At 41.8% G+C, this 20,189-nt stretch overlaps 2 protein-coding genes across 3 annotated transcripts in view; one reads left to right on the top strand and one right to left on the bottom strand.

The window, feature by feature from the left end:
* The window catches only part of TP53BP1 (tumor protein p53 binding protein 1), an 83,123-nt gene extending 81,996 nt beyond the window's left edge, over window positions 1-1,127 (top strand). For both annotated transcript variants that reach the window (XM_084241351.1, XM_084241350.1), the window contains 2 exons: window positions 381-526; window positions 876-1,127. In XM_084241351.1, coding sequence (XP_084097477.1) covers window positions 381-526; window positions 876-1,063 — 334 coding nt within the window. In that variant the 3' untranslated portion in view covers window positions 1,064-1,127. The remainder of the gene's footprint in view (window positions 1-380; window positions 527-875) is intronic.
* Window positions 1,128-2,637: 1,510 nt separating this feature from the next.
* TUBGCP4 (tubulin gamma complex component 4) overlaps window positions 2,638-20,189 on the bottom strand; it is a gene marked incomplete at its 3' end in the record, with an annotated part of 43,378 nt that continues 25,826 nt past the window's right edge. Inside the window, exons 10-18 of the mRNA XM_084240141.1 lie at window positions 11,603-11,653; window positions 11,079-11,184; window positions 9,564-9,671; window positions 9,010-9,148; window positions 6,715-6,892; window positions 6,079-6,213; window positions 3,911-4,027; window positions 3,316-3,455; window positions 2,638-2,650 (exon numbers count right to left, since the gene is read on the bottom strand). Of these exons, the coding sequence (XP_084096267.1) occupies window positions 2,638-2,650; window positions 3,316-3,455; window positions 3,911-4,027; window positions 6,079-6,213; window positions 6,715-6,892; window positions 9,010-9,148; window positions 9,564-9,671; window positions 11,079-11,184; window positions 11,603-11,653 (987 nt within the window). The remainder of the gene's footprint in view (window positions 2,651-3,315; window positions 3,456-3,910; window positions 4,028-6,078; window positions 6,214-6,714; window positions 6,893-9,009; window positions 9,149-9,563; window positions 9,672-11,078; window positions 11,185-11,602; window positions 11,654-20,189) is intronic.

Raw genomic sequence — 20,189 nt, 5'->3', positions numbered from 1 at the left:
AAATTGCAATGCTCATAGGTTAATAAAGAATTTATTTTGGCAGTTCAACTAGTTGAACTTTCAAAAATGGGAGGATTTTCATGTAGGTCCAGTATTCTCAACCTGTAAGGTTAGGGCACTCTTAAGCAAGACCTTTTAAAATACGGGATCAGGAGCTTATTTGGCATATTGGTCCCAAGATAAACATGGAAATCAGAAGGTCCAGATTCCAGAGAATACATATTCACAGAAAGGGGAGGGAGGAAAGGTTCTGTAATACAGGGGTTCATTTTTTAAAGTATTCTGATGTACCTTAAATTCCTTCGCAGAAAGGCTGTTGTTGAACACTGTCCTGCTAAGTCCCCTCCAATTCTAAGGTGCTGTCTCTCCCTTACTCACAGGCAACCCCGGGAAAACCCTTTCCAGAACCTGAAAGTACTCTTGGTATCAGACCAACAGCAGAACTTCCTGGAGCTCTGGTCTGAGATCCTCATGACTGGGGGAGCAGCCTCTGTGAAGCAGCACCATTCAAGTGCCCATAACAAAGGTACCTGGAAAGTGCGTGTGTTGTTTTGGAAGGGTGTCCTTATACCTACCTGTTAGGCCTCGTTAGGTGTGGATAAACATCAGCCTAAGAGGTGAACCAGTTTAAATGAGGCACTGGGATGTTTATACTTCTACTGGTGGTGTCCAGTGATGTACTTGCTGACATTTCTAAAGGTCAGCTGATACCGATTCTTTCTGTTCTGGGTTGTGATCCCCAGTAGCACTGTGTTGGACTTAATGGGTTTTAGTTTGGGCAGGGAGGGATGTGCTGGCTAAAGGCACATCTGGCTCTTTAGCGGAGGGCTACATGGCGTCTCCTTACCTTATTCACCTCCCCCTGCTCCCTGCAGATATTGCGTTAGGGGTATTTGATGTGGTGGTGACGGACCCCTCGTGCCCAGCCTCGGTGCTGAAGTGTGCGGAAGCATTGCAGCTGCCCGTGGTGTCACAAGAGTGGGTGATCCAGTGCCTCATTGTTGGGGAGAGAATTGGATTCAAGCAGCATCCAAAATATAAACATGATTATGTTTCTCAGTAAGGATATACTTGGTCTTACCTGTTTTATTCCCTGCGTCGTGGAGATTGTGTTTTAACAGGTTTTAAATGTGTCTTGTGTGTAACTGGATTCCTTGCATGGATCTTGTACATAGTTTTATTTGCTGGACTTTTATGATAAAATAAATGTTGAATCTCTTTGGTTGTAGTAACTGGGATTTCTTTCTTTGAGTTTAATGTCAGAACAAATAGCAAGACAATTACAGCCCTCCTCTGCCATTGACAATAGGTTTGTTCACTGTAGGACACTAGCCAAGGAAAGTAAGATGTGAATTTTCAAGTCTTGTGTAGCATTATTGTCAGAAGATTATCTAGGGCTGTCTAAAATTCTACTTCTAAAACTTGGTTTTACGGTAGGCCCACATTAATGGTTGTGCCGAAAGTTGAACGGAATTGGGAACAGCTCTAAATTTCTTGGCGATTAAGGAAAAAAAGTCTTAGAGCCTAGTTCCTTTCAGACCTGAAAGGGAAAAGGACCATTTGCCATGAATGGACAGTGACTAAGCTTGACGGGGTGACCTTCTGCAAAGAAAAACATGAGCAGCACAGGTGGGAAGACTTGTCAGTACCTCTAGCCTCAGGTCCTATATTTTATTACTGTTACAGTCACAGTTGCCAGAGGCTATTCTCCTTCCCTGTCCCCCTAGCAGCATCCCTGTTGATGGTCCCTCGTTCTCCAGAGCAGAGGCCAGTACGTATCTTAGGCCTGTGGGCCATTTGGTAGATCAGTTAACTCAATTTGGCTCCACTAAGCATGGAAGCGCCCATGGGCAATAAGGAGATGGATGAGTATGATTGTTCCAGTAAAACTATCAAAACAGGTGGCGACCCACAGTTTACTAACCTCTGCTCCAGAGAGAGGAGTGGAAGGGAACATCTTTTGCTGACAACTGCAGGAGTAAGGGCTGTAGTATGCGGTAGAAGACGAAAACCAGAGGAAAACCAAACTCGATGGCAACAAACAGACCACCAGGACTGTTGTTTTACTAGTCTGAGATAATTGCAAGTTACTGGTAAAAATCTAGTCTCTATTTTGAAGATGCTAAACGATGTGGAATATTCTCGATTTCAATTTTCTGAATGAGGAGTCTGTGGGGCCAGTGAAAGCCTATCTTACCTGGTGCCTTTCTTGCTCAGTACTAACATCTAGCACTTGACCTATTTATAATTGTCACATGAGCCACAAATATTTTTCTGATTTGTATTGTTTACTGCCTTGTCTCCTGCAGCTTGAACAGTACCTAAGCACATAATAGATGCTCAGTAATTGACAGATGAATGAATGAACATACCCGACAAATGTTCTCAATGTAACGGATCTTGCATGGTCAGCGGGGAGAACTGATGCCAACATTCTCGGTGGGCAAATTAACTCCCTTTCCACATGAAAATGATGGGAAGGATTTGCACCCACTGATGGTCAGGAAATGCTTCCAAGGAGAAAAAGTAGAGTCCTCTCAGTAGACTGCAGACATTTGGTGAGTGGCTAGAAATGAATCTTCTGTAACAGACTTAGGAAGGTGTAAGACTGTTACTCAGTTTCTGAGCCATATGTTTTCACATCCCAAAACTAGAAAAAAGGGGGAAAAAAGCTTTATCAAATATCCTGCTTTCTCAAGAACTGTCTTCAAAGAAATGTGATGAGGGCAACTCTGATCTAGGTAATGACATTTTAAAAGTCAAAATTTCTTCGCCTTTTCGGCTAAAATCACTTAGGGGGAAAAAGATGGGATATTTTAGAGGGAAGGCGGATACTAAAGTGTTTTTTTTTTTTTTTTTAAATGGGACAGACCTCAGAAGCTGTCACTGAACCTCACTATTAAATGAAAAATGGTTTGTTTAGCTTTAGAAATGGGGGGGGGGGGTCTTTCCTTTCACAGCTGTGGAAGCTGGGGCCCGCCACCTCAGGCTGCACAGCCAATTACCCCCAGACTGGGAATTGAGGCCAAACTTCCACCCAGTGTAGTACCTCGCCAGGAACTTAACTATCTCCGTGTTGGTGCTAGGACTGTGCTATCATGGTGACTTATGCTGGAAAGAAATCTTCATTAACATTTAATGATAATCAGGTACACAGTTCTTTATCTCTGAGTCTAGTTTCTGAAGTGAGAATATTTACATAAAGGCAGACTATTTGAACTAGATAATGGTTAGTTTCCTTCCTGCTCTGGAATTATGTAGCTCATTGAAAAGCCACACACACAAAGTCTACTGGGTTCCCCAAGTTTCTCCTACCTGCCCAGAGTTCCTCCAGCCTGGGTGTAATATTTGTTATAATCCAGTCGTAACAGTAGTTGAGCCAAATCTGAGTTTATCTGATGGTTCCGAACACTGGAGAGAATCTTGAAGAGGAGTGAAGACTGGCGGCTAAAGCCCTATAGAGAGAAGGACTCAAGCTGTCAAACGCACCGTCAGCTCTTAAGATGACCGACTGCTTAGTACCCACAGCACATGACTTCCTGTGCCAGGAGCACAATTTGTATGTTCTCCTTCAAAATTAACATATCAGAATTGAGGAAAGCCCGTGTTTGGTACCAAAAGCAGGCAGGTCATTATACTCTGAAATATGGAGTTAGCGCGAGGAAGTAAAGAGGTTGAATAAGAAAGGGCAAACAAAGCCAGTCTGTACTTGGTGGGCCAAGTAAACAGGGCTGGACTATGTTTCAACACTCAGGCAGCACAGAATTATGTTTCTGAATCAACTGACCCCAACGTTTTTATCTTTGCATCTTTTTCTGCTTATACGTATTGGGGAAATGCTCTGTTGATTCAGAGATCACCCCTCTCCGTTGGTAAAACCACCACTGTCCTTTGGTCGGGGCTGACTCACCTTCACCAGGATGCTCAGCTGGGCGGCTCCACGCTCATCCAGTGGGCCCAGGTTCTGACTGACCAGGGAGCAAAAGCTGTGACAGAGATCTAGGATTTCATTCAGGCAGTGAAACACCTGTCCAGGAAACAGTGGTCATTAGGAAAAGAAGGAAGATACGTCTGTAAAGTTAAAGATCGGGAAAGTTATCCCGCGGTTGGCTTATTCCCATTCCCCCACAGCTGACCTCAGGGGAGGCAATGCCAGATGCAAGTCCTGCCAGCCCCCCTCAAAATGCTACAAACTTTTCTGATGAAGAGGCTGGCGTTCCCTTAGTCAGCCCTGGACAAAGCCTCCACTCTCTAAGCACATTCATCATTTCTGGGACCCGCAGTGTCCTCCTGCCCCAAGCTGTTTCCAAGGTTCCCTGTGCCCAGGACGCTCAGTACCAGTTCCGGCCCAATGCTCTCAGTGGGGCATCAGCGCCACGTAGTCTTAGTGACCCTGCTTCTCTCTCCGCATACCTGTGCTGTTCACGTGGCCATTTGTTCAGGCCTCCTGTGTTGTTACTGATCTGTGTTGCGTATGTATGTCTTGTTTCTCCAACTAGATTGTGAGCTCCTTAAGGGCAGAGCCATGACTTATACCTCTTTGTATCCCCAGTGCCTTGCATATAGTAAGCACTCAATAAATATTTAATGATGACCACCTGATGTGATACTTGGCTTTTCTCCCAGGATGCACTCATGCCATACAAGGACGGGGTCCTGTCACAGTAGCTCTTGATGGTTTTCAATTCATAGGACCCTTTGGGGGTGGCAGCTTTATAAACTCACTCTCCTGTAATGCAGCAAGCAAAACAGCCCCAGATACCAGGATAGAGAAGTCTGTGGGACTTGTGGTGTGGCACAACTGAGGGGTAACCACTAGCTCACAGCAGAGATAGTGTGTGTGTATATATATATTTTTGAATCTTCAAGGGGTCATTTCAGTCTTCCTGATTTTTATCTAGGAACTGGAACCATCTTGTGAGTTTTAAAAAATGCTGGTGCTTGGATATTACTCCAGGGATTCAAATTTAAGTGCTGTAGGTACTAAATTTTTTAAAGTTCCCAGATGTTCCAGCATGGACCAAGGCTGAAAATAACTTCCCTGAAGGAGATAATACGTACTTATTTGACACATACACGTTCACCTAGACACATACAGAGGAAGCCACTATTCCAACTGTCTGTGAAAATAACTTTCGAAAATTGGTATATCTTCATCTAAAAGATTTCTAAGAAAATAATTCCGCATACTTTTTGGTGACCTTTCTGTGGTGTCAGAAAAGTTTTAAACATTTAAATCCTCCAGAGGGATAAGCACATATACTTTCATTTTTAGTTCTGTTCCCCACTCTGTCTCTGGTGAATCCTCTCACCCCCCACCACCTCTGGCCTATACCCCAGTTCTTGTATAAATAAATCTTAAAAGATTTTAGGGCCTCTCTGGTGGTGCAAGGGGTTAAGACACAACCTATGAAGCTATCTGCAGTCACTGCAGCACGAGTTCGATCCCTGGCCAGAGAGCTACCCACATGGCACAGCAGACCGCTCCTGCTGCTCCCCTCAGCAGTGTACTTAAGTCAATCTGCCTGTTCTGTTCCCCACTCTGGTGACTTCTCTTACCCCCCCACACCTCTGACCTGTACCCCAGTTCTTGCATGAATAAATTTTTTTTTAAGATTTGTTTGTTTGTTTATACATACAAGCACTGGGTATAGTCAGAAGCACGGGAGGTGAGAGAATTCACCAGAGCCAGAGCGGGGAGCAGAGCAGGCAGAAGGACCGAAGTACACTGCTGAGGGGAGCAGCGGGCGGCAGGAGAGGTCTGCACGCCATGTGGGACCCTCCTCCGGTGGCCGGGGAGCAGCTGGGGATGGAACCGGCGCCGCATAGGCTGCGGGCAGCTTTGCAACCCAGTGCTCAACCCTGCGCCACCGGGGAGGCCCAATAAATAAATCTTAAAAAAAAAAAAAAAAGATTTTAGAAATTCAAAGACGTTTAAACTCCCTGTAACACCCTTTGTTTTGTTTTACAAATTTTTTAAAGTATGTAAAAATGAAACGGGAGAATTTACTAGTTAGTTTCATATGGTGGCAACTCAAAGTGCCTAAGGGAACAGAGGCTAGAAGCAGCCCTACTTACAGGTTTCAGCAAAATAAAGGACTGGGCCAGCAAATTGCTCAGGAAGTGGTCATGAGCCAATCGGATGCTTTCAAAGTCTCGTGTTGAATTGATCTGATGAAGCAGCTGTGAGAACTGAGACTCCAGCACATCTACCTGAGAGACAGTTACACGCAGAGTTTTAGCACCTTGCATATTCTAACCAGTCAAGGACATTCAGGTGCCTGGCTGGATAAAATAGATGTTATTTACACTCACCTTCCTCTTATCTAAGTTAAGTGTACAGCTGAGCAAAGACACATATTGCCTAGCCTTGTAGCAAGTCACTTGCCTAATTCTAACCTGCCAAGGCGCCCTGCCCCAACCCAATCCTGTCCAAATCGCTTTGGCTAAACTGGCTTGGTTAAGTCCTATAGGATTCCAGAGACTACCACAAACTGTTAAAAGTCAAGTTATCAATAACTAAGTAATGCATTGATAAGGACCACCCCCATTCTTCATTCTCCACCTGTTTATAGCCACTGTCCTCTAAAATGCCCCTAAGTAACAGGTCTAGTAATACAACCTGTGACTCTCCTCAAACCCCAGGATTGCAGTTCCTCTTCAAAAATTGACTTCTTTTCATACCCTTCCTTCTACTCATCCCCTGGCTCGGACCTGGAGATAGTACTGAAGATTATCCACTAAGAATGCCATGTGGTTTCGTAGGCGCCACTTGACTGCATCGGTCTGGTTGGACTTGAGGTGCTTGCGCTGCATCTGTAGAGCCCAGCAGTGCTGCAGTTCAGCTTGCACCCGGCGCACACTCAGTAAGTACTTGAAAACAACGTTGTATCTAGGACATTAATAGTCGGTTATTCAAGGTATGAAAAGTTCACTTCCCGTCCCTACCTGCATGAAAGCCCCTAGAACTTGTGCCACCCACCCGTCCCCCCAAAAGGCAGATAGGAAAGAATGGCTACAGTTGGACCAATGAACTGTGGCTTATTTATACAATGGAATATTACACAGCAACCAAAATGGATTCTGTGTCCCTCCCTCCCCAAAAATTATAGCTTGATACTTTTTAAAATAATGCTTAAAACAGAAAAAAAAAAGGTCTATCTTTGGGGAGTAGATAGCTGTTACAAAACATGCTAAACATCTAGAGAAAAAACATGGAATTTAAAATAATACCTTAGTTTGGAGGAATCAAGGGGTCAAGACTAGGAAGGACCACACAAATATATGTATATTATTTTCAGTGTTGTAGTTTTTTTTTGGGGGGGGGTGTGGGTGTGAGAGAGAGAGAAGGGAGGATGAAGGATCTTGTAAGGATGTAAGAAGAATGTATTTTGGGTAATCTAATAATCTGTCCTTGAATCCCAAAGAGAAAATAAAATTGAGGGATCCCCTTAGTGAGTTCAAACTCCTGCCTTCCAGTCTAGGGGCCTAATGCTCAGCCCGATGCTAAGACACTCATGCCTGGTAGAACTTTGTGTATTCACTTGTTTTTAGGCGAGTTTACAGAAAACCCGATTCCATTTGTTTTAAAAATTGTCTATTTCTAATGGAACATGCCGCAGCATAGTACGTCTGGTTTGGATTTGATTTGAACAAATCCCACCACAAATGACATTTTTAGATAACTGGGGAAATTTTAGTGTGGGCTGGATATTAGACAATAAGGAATTATTAAATTTATCAGAATGATGGCATTTATGTTAAGAATATGTTCCTTTTTTACATAAAGAAAAAGTTTATTGAGGAGAAAAGGGACAGAAATAAAGTGGGACTCCCAGGCTGGTGGAACCAGGCCAGGGAGGGGCACGGAAGCCCCAAGAATATGTTCTTTTTGAATTGCATAGTCTGAAGTCAAATGACATGTCTGTGATGTGCCTCATAAAGTGCCAGCCAAAAAAAAAAAAAGGCAGCATAATGTCAGTGGTCAGTGAAGCTAATGCATATGAGGAGTTTGTTATAGTCTATTTTTGCTTATATTTGGAACTTTTTATAATAAATAAAATTTAAAAATAAGCATAATTTCTTCAACAGTGTTAAGAGCATACAAGTTAGGAGCTAAGTGGTTTGTGTGCTCATGGGATGCTGAGCGCCATGGGGACAAGGTCCATGCAGCTGACTTTGGTGGCTGTGGGCTCTGAATCTCCCACAGAATCTTCTCCCTAGACAAGCCTCATCTTTTCCAGGTTATAGTATCATACGCTAATTTACTCTCCCCCAATGCAGAGAGGGTTGTGAAGACAACAGGGAGGATGAAGAGGAGCCTTTCTGTTCGTTTGTTGCCTTTTCTCCACGCATCTGCCACAACCGAGCACGATGGGGTCTGTTCCCCAGCCTGGCCAGTGCTCCAACCAGTGAGTGAGTTTGGAAAGTCCATTAAAATGGTGCGGGTGGGCTTCACAGGCCACTACCAGCCCTGCTTGCTTCCGCCAACTCCTTTCCCTACAACTCTAGTTCCCCCGTTTTGTAGGGCTGGAGGTGCAAACAGCACTTCCTGCTGCCCCTCCCTGGAGGTGAGGAGGCATCTCTCACGTGGCTAAAAGTCCACAGACAACTCTTGGGTCTTCCCAAGTAAATCAATAAAGAATTACCAAAGTTAGTGTGAAACCTAGTCAGAGCTGATGAGGGCCAGCCTTTCACTGGGGTGCCCAAGACTTTCTCAGAGTTTACAAAGTGGAATCCTGTAAATTATTATTTTGCAGGTAAACAAACCAACCTGCCTTCCCCCAACTTTGTGGCTTTAAGGATTTCACCCTGCTGCCCACTCCAGCATCCACCACTCCCTATTGTAGGACTTCTGAAACTTAACAGTATTCTCTCTCCATCCCCCAAAGGCATTTGAGTTTACATCTGATTTGCTGTCTGTTAAAAACTAGCTGAGTGGCTAGCTTGTGCCCACCAATTTATTCCCTTTGGAGAATATTTACCCGTGAAAAGCTCAGAAGTACTCACTTTTCCAGGACTGCAGGGGTGAAGAGGATGTGTAGTGGCCATTGCACTTTGTAGGAAAGGCCAAGGGCTGCCCAGCCAGATGCAGGGGCTTCCCGGGGAGAAGTTTCCCGAGAAGGCCCTTCTCTTGCCTGAGTGGCATCTATTAAGGGGAGAAAGGACAACCCTGGTAATCTAGACATGGCCTTTCACCAAGGTGAGTACCAGTCATGCAGTGATGGCTCATTCAAGCCCGTGCCACCAGAAGCATCAAGGGGACTCAGGGAACTTGCAGGGGACAAGGGAGCATCTGTGTGAGCTGCTCTCAAGAGCTCTTTTAGAGATTCTTTTTCCAGACCGCAAATCCAGTGACTGGAAATAGAGACCATTCCAGGAGCACAACCAAATTGCCTGAGCATTGCACTTAGCTCTCTGCCACCTTCCTTTTCTGCCATGTAAAAGGAGCGCACTGGACTACGTCTCAAATTTATGTGATTTCTGTGGAGGTGGACAGAAGCCATGGTGGAGAACAGATGGTGGCCAGTAGGAGTGCAAAAGGTGCCAGAAAGAAGACGAACCTTTATGCTCCTTTCCATGGTAGTCAATTGTCAAGTGCAACAGAGGGAGAAGGTTGTCGTCATCGAGTAATACCTTGTGCGCGGACTGCTGGAAGGCCACGTTCACATCTGCAAGGAAGAACGGGCTGCCAAGAATGCTCTGCGGCAACACCCAGGCCCCTCTGGCTTCCCACTTCGCCCCCAGACGGCCAGCGCTGACAGCAGGATGGGGCGGACATAGGCTGTTTTTTGCCTGACTAGAACACACTCCTTTCCCTGCTGGTAAAAGCTCCCCAATAGTCCTTGGAGAATCACCTCCACCCAGTAAAATCCTGTAGTTCTAGTGGGGTTGACAATACCTGGTCCTAAGTAGGCAAGAGACCCAGGCATGGTCAGTTGGAATGAACACTCGACCTCGTGACACTGTTTTGTTCAGGGAGCCGAACATGACTCACGCCAGGCTGTACCGACTTTGAAAGAGTGTAGCTCTTTCTTTTGAGATAAACAGGGATATAGTAGGATATAAGCTTGGCCGGGGGTCATCCTGCTGCCATAAGGAGCAGGCCTGACAAGGCAGAGGTGAAGGATGTAATGATACCTAGTCCTCAAGGCATCATGTGTGCTTTTGGCTCAAAATCTGCCTAAAGCCAGCATACTTCAGACCTTTTCAGTTATGAGAATCATTATTCTTCTTTTCCCTACCTTTTGAGTTGGCACTGAGATTTCTGATACTGGCAACTAAAAAGTTTCCACAAGTACAATGGAAATGCATAGAGCCAGAAAAATGGTACCCTGTCTTCTCTCCACCCCAAACCCCCATTTTCTTTAAAAGTCTTATTCAACCCTACTTATGCAGTATGAGTAGGATTGGTCACCAACTGACCGAGGGTGAACACTTTACTGAGGTCCGCATGCCTGAGTGTCCTGACCTGACCTCTTTGATGCAACTGGACTAGTCAAAATCCTTTCCCTGGACTTTAACTTGTCACCAGAGATACTGGGATTGGTGCCTTCAGTAGAAACTGAAGCATATTCCTGGGAATTTTTGGAGGCCGTGTTTTCACATGGGACTAGAAAGTCACCCAACAGCACACAAGAAGCACAAGTACAACATGGAGAGAGGGAAAACCCTAGCAATATTCGTTGTTCTAAGGCCCAGCTATAGCCCTATCCCACTGAGGTGACAGATCCGATAGCAGATAAATCCCCACTTCCTACCCAGGCTAGCTCAGGCTACGTTTCCACCATTCGTAGCCTAAGGACTTCTGATGCAATACAACAAGTGGTAACAAGTCCCAGTATGTCCCAAAAGGCATATACAGCTATAATCCGATGAGATAAAATACCTGGTTTGAAGGCCTGCAAACCAAGATGCTGCTCCTAATGACCTCAGCATGAAGCCTACCTGAAAAGCCTTCCATCTTTAGAAACACTGCTGTACGTCACCAGGTTGCTCGTGCGTGCTTCAGCAGCAGCCATGAAATACCCTACAACTTCAGGACGCTTAGGTATCTCTCAGTTCCAGAGGGCAATTACCATGTTCAGTGACTGCAGTGGGTGGTGTTTTTAACATGTGTTGAGCTGTGTCAATGAAGGCCTGAAACAGTTCTCCACGTCCCAAAAGGTAAAAGTCTTTAATAATCTAAGGAAAGAATTTCAATGGACAGTTCAGTAATCCAACAAGACCAGGAGCTTCTCGCTATCCTAAGAGAATTACACGTATTAATTTCTCATCTCACCACTTTGAGCCCAACCTACCAAAGGATATAGCCTTAGGCATTTCAAAGGACCATACCTTGTAAATCTTCATGGCAGCATGCCTGATGTGTCCTTGATATCATTTATTTAAAGTAAATGCAATTATAAAATGCTAGCACAAAGTTAACACCCAAAGCTTTGTAGATATTGTAGATATATAGCACTGGGTGGAGTAGGCCAACCTGCTGTGGATACGTGAGGCCACTCTGGAAGTCTGGGTACAATGTTCTCATGAGAGGCTAGAGCATTAATGAATATACTGCCCACAGCATCATTTTAAGAGTTAAAAGAACAGCTATTACCTTCAGCTGACCCAGTAAATCTGATTCTTCCACCATCAGCTTCCAGAGATGCTGTGAAAAGAACAAAACAGAAACAAATTTCATTACAATAAAAAGTTTTGTAAAGAATGGTTCTATGCACATCCAGCAATGTATTGAAAAAAGAATATATAGCATGACCAAGTTAGGTTAATTCCACAAATGAAAAGATAGTTTTAGGGGGCTCCCTGGTGGCGCAGGAGTTAAAGACACAGTGCTATCAAGCTATCTAGACCAGCCACTGCAGCACGAGTTTGATTCCTGGCCAGGAAGCAACCCACATGGTGAGCAGACCTCTCCTGTCTTGCCCGCTGCTCCCCTTAGCAGTGTATTTCAGGAGATCTGCCTGTTCAGCTCCCTACTCTCTGGTGAATCCTCTCACCCCCTGCCCCTCTGGCTTACACCCCAGTTCTTGTATGCAAAAATAAATCTTAAAAAAAAAAAAGAGTTTTAACAGTTAAAATGTCCACCTATACATATGAGAGGAATGTTCTGGAATTAGATAACAGCAATGGTTGTACAACACTGTCTATGACATAAAAACCATTGACTTGTACACTGTTTTTAAATGACTCAAATATTGAATTTTATGTGAATTTATCTCAATAAAAAATTTTTAAATGAATGCAATTTATTGAATTACAGATTGAAAGAGAAAAATTTATGATTACTGCAATAGACACACAAAGAACATTTGATAAAGCTTAACATCTATTCAAGACTCAAGCAAGCGTAGAGGAATAGGAGGGAACTTCTTTATTCTAATGAAGAATATATACCAAAACCCATAGCAAGTAAGCTATTTAATGGTGAAAGAGATGAAATACCTTTTAAGTCAATTAACATTGTACTAAAGTCTCTGACACTACAGCAAGATAATTGTTTTTTTTTTTTTTTTAATAGAGGCATGTTTTATTTTATTTTATTTATTTGTTTGTTTGTTTGTTTATACATGCACTGGGTATAGTCAGAAGCGCGGGAGGGCGAGAGAATTCACCAGAGCCAGAGCGGGGAGCAGAGCAGGCAGAAGGACCGAAGTACACTGCTGAGGGGAGCAGCGGGCGGCAGGAGAGGTCCGCGCGCCATGTGGGACCCTCCTCCGGTGGCCGGGGAGCAGCCGGGGATCGAACCGGCGCCGCAGAGGCCGCGGGCAGCTTCGCAACCCAGCGCTCAACCGCTGCGCCACCGGGGAGGCCCACAGCAAGATAATTTTGAAAGCATAAATTTACTTACATAAAATTATGTAACAAAATTATGTAACTTTATAAGTTAATTTTATATAGTTAACATAACATTATATAGTAACATAACATTATATGTGATTTTTTTTTATGTAACTGGAAAGGAAACTGCTATTAACAGATGTTATTACTATCTGCTTAGTGTCCAAGAGAATTGACATACTATCAGAACTACTTAGATAATTCAGCAAGGTGCTGATTAATATGTAAAAGTCAACTACATAAGCAGTGCTAGTGGTGAAAGGTAAAATCCAGAATAGAATTTGCTAGTGAAGCATCAACACTGGTTCAGGGTGCTCATTCCCTTCTCTCTCTCATTGGAACTGACACAGATTAGAAACTGGACTTGACCCTTCGCTAATATGTATTACTAGACAAAGTAGCTGACATCCTCAGTGGAATATAATCTCACAGGTCAAAATACTTAGACAGGGGCCTCACTGGTGGCGCAAGGGGTTAGTTAAGACACAACCTGTGAAGCTGTCCGCAGCCACTGTAGCACGAGTTCGATTCCCTGGCCAGGGAGCTACCCACATGGTGCAGCAGACATCTCCTGACTTGCCCGCTGTTGCCCTCAGCAGTATATTTCAGTCAATTCACCTGTTCTGTTCCCCACTCTGTCTCTGGTTAATCCTGTAACACACCCCCCGCCAATGCCTCTGGTCTGTACCCTAGCTCTTGTATGCATAAATAAAAAAATCTTTAAAAAATAATTAGAAAGTGAGGAATAAACAAACAGGTAACACCCACTATCTAAAGCAGAAGTTTTAGAACAGACTGAGATCGTATAGCATGCCTCTCAGATTTCCCATGCAAGACTGAAGTACTCATTCCCCCAGCTTCTAGTAGTACTGCATGTTGATGCCATTCCAGGTATTGCTCTTGGCTAGAGTTTCCTTATCCATAGATCCAGAGGAGGATACAGGGTGGCTAGGAGAACAATATTCGATTTCTGATAGATGCAGAATTGAGGTACAGTGGTCTAGTACTCTAACCTCAATTTGGGACATCTCTTAAGTGCCATTCTAACTTCAAGGCTCTGAATAGGATTGGCCAAGGCTTCGAATGCAACTGCATCGCTATTCAATTCTGTTTCCCTCACTTGCAACCAAATCTTCATCTCAAATCTGTTTCATGGGAAATCTGACCTATGACACACACCAAGAACAAACATTCTTGATAAATATGTATAAAGTGGTAAGGATAGATAGTAGCAACATAAATATACAATAAGAAATTTTAAAAAAGAGCCAAGTTGCTAGAACAACTAGATATACATGTGTAAAAATAAAAGCTTGATCCATACCTTGCACCACTTCAAAAATTAACTCAAAATGATCAGAGACCTAAATGTAAAACTGGAAATTATAAAATTTCTAGAAGAAACAAATCTCTGACCAATAAATTTTTAGATACAGCAACAAAAGCAAGACTTAGAAAAGAAAGAAAAGGACAACCTGGACTTAGTCAAAATTAATTTCTGCTCTTTGAAAGACCTTTGAAAGACACTAAGACAATGAAAAAACAAGTCACAAATGGAAGAAAATATTTTAAGTCACATATCTGATAAAAAAGAACTTATATCCAGAAAATATGTACATATATAAAAAGAATTCTCAAAACTCAATAGTAAGAAAAAATGGACAATATTTGAACAGACACTTCACCAATGATGGTAAATAAGCATGTCAAAAGATATTCAATGTTACCAGTCATTATGAAAATACAAATTAAAACTACAATGTGTGAACAACCCAAATGTTTGTTTATAGATGACTGGATAAAAACACTATTTTCAAGGGGATACTATTCCATAATAAAAAAACTTCACACACCAATATGAATCTCAAAATAATTATGCAGAGTAAAAGAATACCTAGCATTGCAGCACTATTACAATAGCTAAAGTATGGAAACAACCTAAATGTCCAAAAACAGATGACTGGATCAAGAAGATGTGGTATAGATACACAAGGGAATATTACTTAGCAATCAAAAAAAATAAACTCATGCCATTCACAGCAAAATGGATGGAGCTGGGATTATGCTCAGTGAAATAAGTCAGAAGGAAAAAGAAAAATATCCAATGGTTTCACTTATAGGAGGTATACAGGGAAACCAAACAAGGAGTAGCGAAAAAAAAAGAAAATTAGCAGGCAGACTATAAATTGGAGACATAACAGGAGGAGAGGGGGGAGAGAGATCAAAACAGGGGCAGGAAGAGCACAAGGGACTATGGTGATGGTTCACCGGTGACTCGGTGGTGGGAATTTCATGGGCACTACACCTGAGAGGAGAAATCAAACACTGTACAAAAATGAACAATGATGCGAAATAAATATATATGTTTAATAAAAAAAGAAATAAACCAAGAAAGTGACAGATCTGTACAATGAAAACAAGATGTTGTTGAAAGAGACAAATAGAAAGACACCCTGAGTTCATGAATCAGAACAATTAGTATTGTTAAAATGTCCCTATCACCCAAAGCCATCAATTTGTTCAATGCAATCCCCATCAAAATTCTAATGTTTTTCTTCACAGAAATGGAAAAAACAAGCCTGGGCCTCGCTGGTGGTGCAAGGGGTAAAGTCTCAGCACTACGAAGCTATCAGCAGTGTATTTCAGTAGATCCATCTGCTCTGCTCCCCACTCTGTCTCTGGTGAATCCTCTCACCCCCTGCACCTTTGGTCTGTACCCCAGTTCTTTGACTTAAAAATAAATAAAACCTTTTTTTTTAAAAAAGCAATCCTAATATCTGCACGGAACCACAGAAAACCCTGAATAACAAAACCGATCCTGAGGAAGAAAAACAAAACCAGCAGCATCATGCTTCCTGATTAGAAACTATACTATAAAGCACTAGTAATAAAAATGGTACTGCTCTGTCATAAAAATAAACAGACCAGAGGAACAGAACAGAGAACAAAGATTTAAATCCCTGCAAATACAGCCAACTATTATTTGACAAAGGAACACCAGATAAACAAATGCAGAATGTTTATATGTGAATGTGAAGAAGCGCCTTAACATAAGTTTTGGTAATGATTTTTTTGGATATAGCACCAAAAGCACTGATAATAAAAGCAAAACAAGTGGAACTACATCATACTAAAAATGCTTTTGCACAACCAGGAAAAAAAAAAAAACCAACAAAATGCAAAGGCAACCTATGGAATGCAGAAAATATTTGCAAACCGCATAGTGGATAAGGGTTAATTCCCAATCTATACAATTCAATAACAAAAAGCAACAAACAAAAAATAACCCAAATAATCCTATTATAAATGGACAGAGGAAATAGGTATTGTTTCAAAAACATGTAAATGGCCAACAGGTATATAAAATGCTCATACAGAACATCATGAATCATCAGGGAAATGCAAACCAAAACCACAATGAAGTATCACCTCATACCTGTTAAAATGGCAATCATCTAGAAAACAAGAGGTAAGTCTACAAGTGTTGACAAGGATGTTGTCTTTTACATTCCCAGTGCACTGCTGGTGGGAATGTAAATAGGTACACATACCATAGAAAACAATATGGAGGTTCTTCAAAAATTTAAAAAAAAAAAAAAGAATTGCCATATAACCCAGCAATTCTACTGCTGGGTATATATCCAAAGGAAAGAAAACAGGATATCAAAGAGATATACGCACTATTAATCACAATAGCCAAACATGAAAACAATCTAAGTGCCTGTCAGTAGACAAATGGATAAAGAAGATGTGGTATATATTGGGCTGTCAGAAAACTCATGACGAAGTTTTGCTTGAAAAACAAAAAATGTATCATGACTTTTTCTGACAACCCAGCATAGTAACAATGGAACATTATTCAGCTATAAGGAACATGGATGGACCTTAAGGACATTATGTTAAGTGAGTTAAGTCAAAGACAAGTACTGTACCTGTAAAAATCAAAATAACCCAGAGAATAAAAACAGTAGCTCTCAGGGGATGGGGCGGGAGGATAAGATTGATAGTGCTTAAGGGCACAAACTTGTAATGAGTACTATAATAGCCACAGGCTTAATACACAGTATTACCAACAGACAATAATACTGTACAATGAAAATGCAATATAATAGTGTTACAAGGGTAACCACAGTACAACATATACAAAGCTACACGCTGTTCTCCTTAAATTTACATGTCAAATTTATGTAATAGAACTTAAAATTGAAAAAAAAGCACATGTGTTAGCAATGAAAGCACATGTAATAAAGATATTTAAAATAATTGTAGGGATGGGTGTTCAAACGGCTGCATAAGAAATTGCATTTGACTCCTCCCACAGATACAATAAACCTGAAAGTAAACATGAATTAATTTACCCAGAGGCAGACCTGAAATTCAGACAAGAAATGCTTCAGCATCAAAGGATAAAAAGGCAGTGCCTGCTGCTCCCCTCAGCAGTGCTTTCAGTCTGTCTGCCTGTTCTGCTCCCCACTCTGTCTCTGGTGAATCCTCTCACCCCACCCGCGCTTCTGGCCTGTACCCCAGCTATTGTATAAATAAAAAATAAATCTTTGAAAAAAAAAAAAAAGTAGAGACTAAGAACCATCCCTTAATGGGCCTGAGCACTCACCTGGGACCCAACACAGTATACCAGTCTGAACAGTGCCCAACTCAGAGATGAAGGAATCCCAGATAGCATATTTACAGCACTAGCTAGGAAGCAAGAAACTAGGGACCACCTTGGGTTGGAATCATTGGTAGATTTCATCTTGGCAAGCTCTTGTATAAATAAATAAATAAATAAATCGTTAAAAAAAAAAGCAGAATATACATTCTTCTCAAGTGCATATGCAACATTCTCAAGGACAGAACACATTTTGGAACACAAAACAAATCTCATTAACTTAAGAAGATCAAAAATCACACCAAGTCATTTTTTGTTCAGCCACAGTGCTATGAAGTTAGAATCCAATTACAAGAAGAGATTTGGAAAAATCACTATGTGGAGATGCTACATGCTATTGAACAGCTATCAGGTCACCAAAGAAATCAAAGGAGAAGTCAAAAAATATCTGGAAACAAATGAAAATACTGATAGGGAATTACAAAGCAATTCAGGCTTATCTCAAGAAATATCTTTAAATAAACAATAAAACCTTACATCTAATGGAACTAGAAAAAGAACGAACAAATCCCAAAGTCAGTACAAGAAGGAAATAAAAATCACAACATACATGAGATAGGAACTAACACAACAGGGGCCTCCCTGGTGGCGCAAGGGGTTAAGACACAATCTATGAAGCTATCCGCAGCCATTGCAGCATGAGTTCGATCCCCAGCCAGGGAACTACCCACATGGCACAGCAGACCTCTCCTGACTCACCTGCTGCTCCCCTCAGCAGTGTATTTCAGTCAAATCTGCCTGTTCTGTTCCCCACTCTGCCTCTGGGGAATCTTCTCACCCTTCACACCTCTGGCCTATACCCCATTCTTGTATGCATAAATAAATAAAATCTTTTTAAAAAACACAACAGATCCATAACTCTTTAAGAAAGAAAATATTCAAATAAATGAGAAATGAAAAGTGGTGAAGTTATAATATACCATAGAAATAGAATAAGAAAGAGACTGCTGTAAACACCTGGCTGCCAGCAAATTGGACAGTCTAGAAGAAATGGAAAAATTCCTTGACTCTAACAATCTCCCAAGAATGAATCAAAAAGAAACAGACTGAGCAAAAGAATTAAAACAGTAATCAACCTCCTCAACCCCCAAAACAAACAAAAGTCCTAGGCCAGATGGGCTCACTGATGAAACTTTACCAAACATTCAAAGAATACCAATCCTTCTCAAACTTCCAGAAAGTACAAGAGGAAGGAATACTTCCCAACTCCTTTCACAAGACCAACATTACTCAGATACCAACACCAAACAAGAACATCACAAAAACCAAAATAAAGGTCAATATTCTGATGAATACAGATGCAAAAATCCTCAACAAAACATACACAAATGGAATTAAAAAATACATCCATGTATGACAAACTGATAGCTAACATCATACTCAGTGGTAAAAGACTAAAGGCTTTCCCTTTAAAATCAGGAACACAAGGATGCTCGCTCTCACTGTTATTTAACCTAATACTGGAAGTCCTCGTTAGAGTAATTAGGCAATAAAAATAAAATGTATTCAACTTGGAATGGAAGCAGTAAAACTTACTGTATGCACATGACATACACATAAAGACTTCACCAGAAACTATTAGAAATAATACAGTAAAGTTGCAGACTACAAAAACAATATGCAAAAAATCTGTTGCATTTTATACACCAAGAACCAGCTAAAATAAGTATGAAGAAAGCAAAGCCATTTATGATATTAAAAAGAATACCTATGGGCTCCCTGGTGGTGCAAGAGGTGAAGTCTCAGCATTATGAAGCAATCCGTAGCCCCTGAAGCACGAGTTCAATCCCAGGTCAGGGAGCTACCCACATGGTGCAGCAGACCTCTCCTGTCTCACCCGCTGCTGCCCTCAGCAGTGTATTTCAGTCATTCTGCCTGTTCTGCTCCCCACTCTGTTTCTGGTGAATCCTCTCACTTTTTCCCTGCCCCCACCTCTGGCCTACACCCCAGTTCTTGTATGCATAAATAAATCTTTAAAAAAATAAAAATATCTAGGAATAAAATTTAACCAAAGGAGTAACTGACCTGTATACTGACAACTATACATCTCTGAAAAAAAGCTGAAGAAAACACTAATAGGGCCTCCCTGGTGGTGCAAGGGGTTAAGCACAGCACTATGAAGCAATCTGCAACCTCTGCAGCACGAATGAATTGGATCCCCAGCAGTCCAAGGAGCAACCCACGAATTTTAAGAATTTTTTGGTTCTGTTTCTGTGAAGAATGCTGTTGGGATCTTAATTGGGATTGCATTGAATTTGTATAATGCTTTAGGTAAAATGATGATTTTATAAAATGTTGATTTATCTGATTCATGGGCATGGAATGTCTTTCCATTCATTTGTGTGTTTTTTAAAAAGATTTATTTATTTATTTATGAAATACACTGCTGAGGGAAGCAGCGGGCAAGTCAGGAGAGGTCTGCTGCGCCATGTGGGTAGCTCCCTGGCCGGGGATCAAACTTGTGCTGCAGTGGCTGTAGACAGCTTCATAGTGCTGAGACTTCACCCCTTGCGCCACCCCAAAGCTATTACTTATTTAGGAATTTTCAAAATCTTTTTTCTTGAAGGACTAAAGAAAGCATGTACTAAAAAGTATACAAATCATAAGTTTACAACAAACAATTTTCACAAATTAAATATATCTGTATAATCACATGCCCTGAAAGCCCCACTCTGGCCAC

Source organism: Talpa europaea (assembly GCF_964194135.1).
Source record: "Talpa europaea genome assembly, chromosome: 8".
NCBI lineage: Eukaryota > Metazoa > Chordata > Mammalia > Eulipotyphla > Talpidae > Talpa > Talpa europaea.
This window is presented reverse-complemented; position numbering and strand designations above follow the sequence as displayed.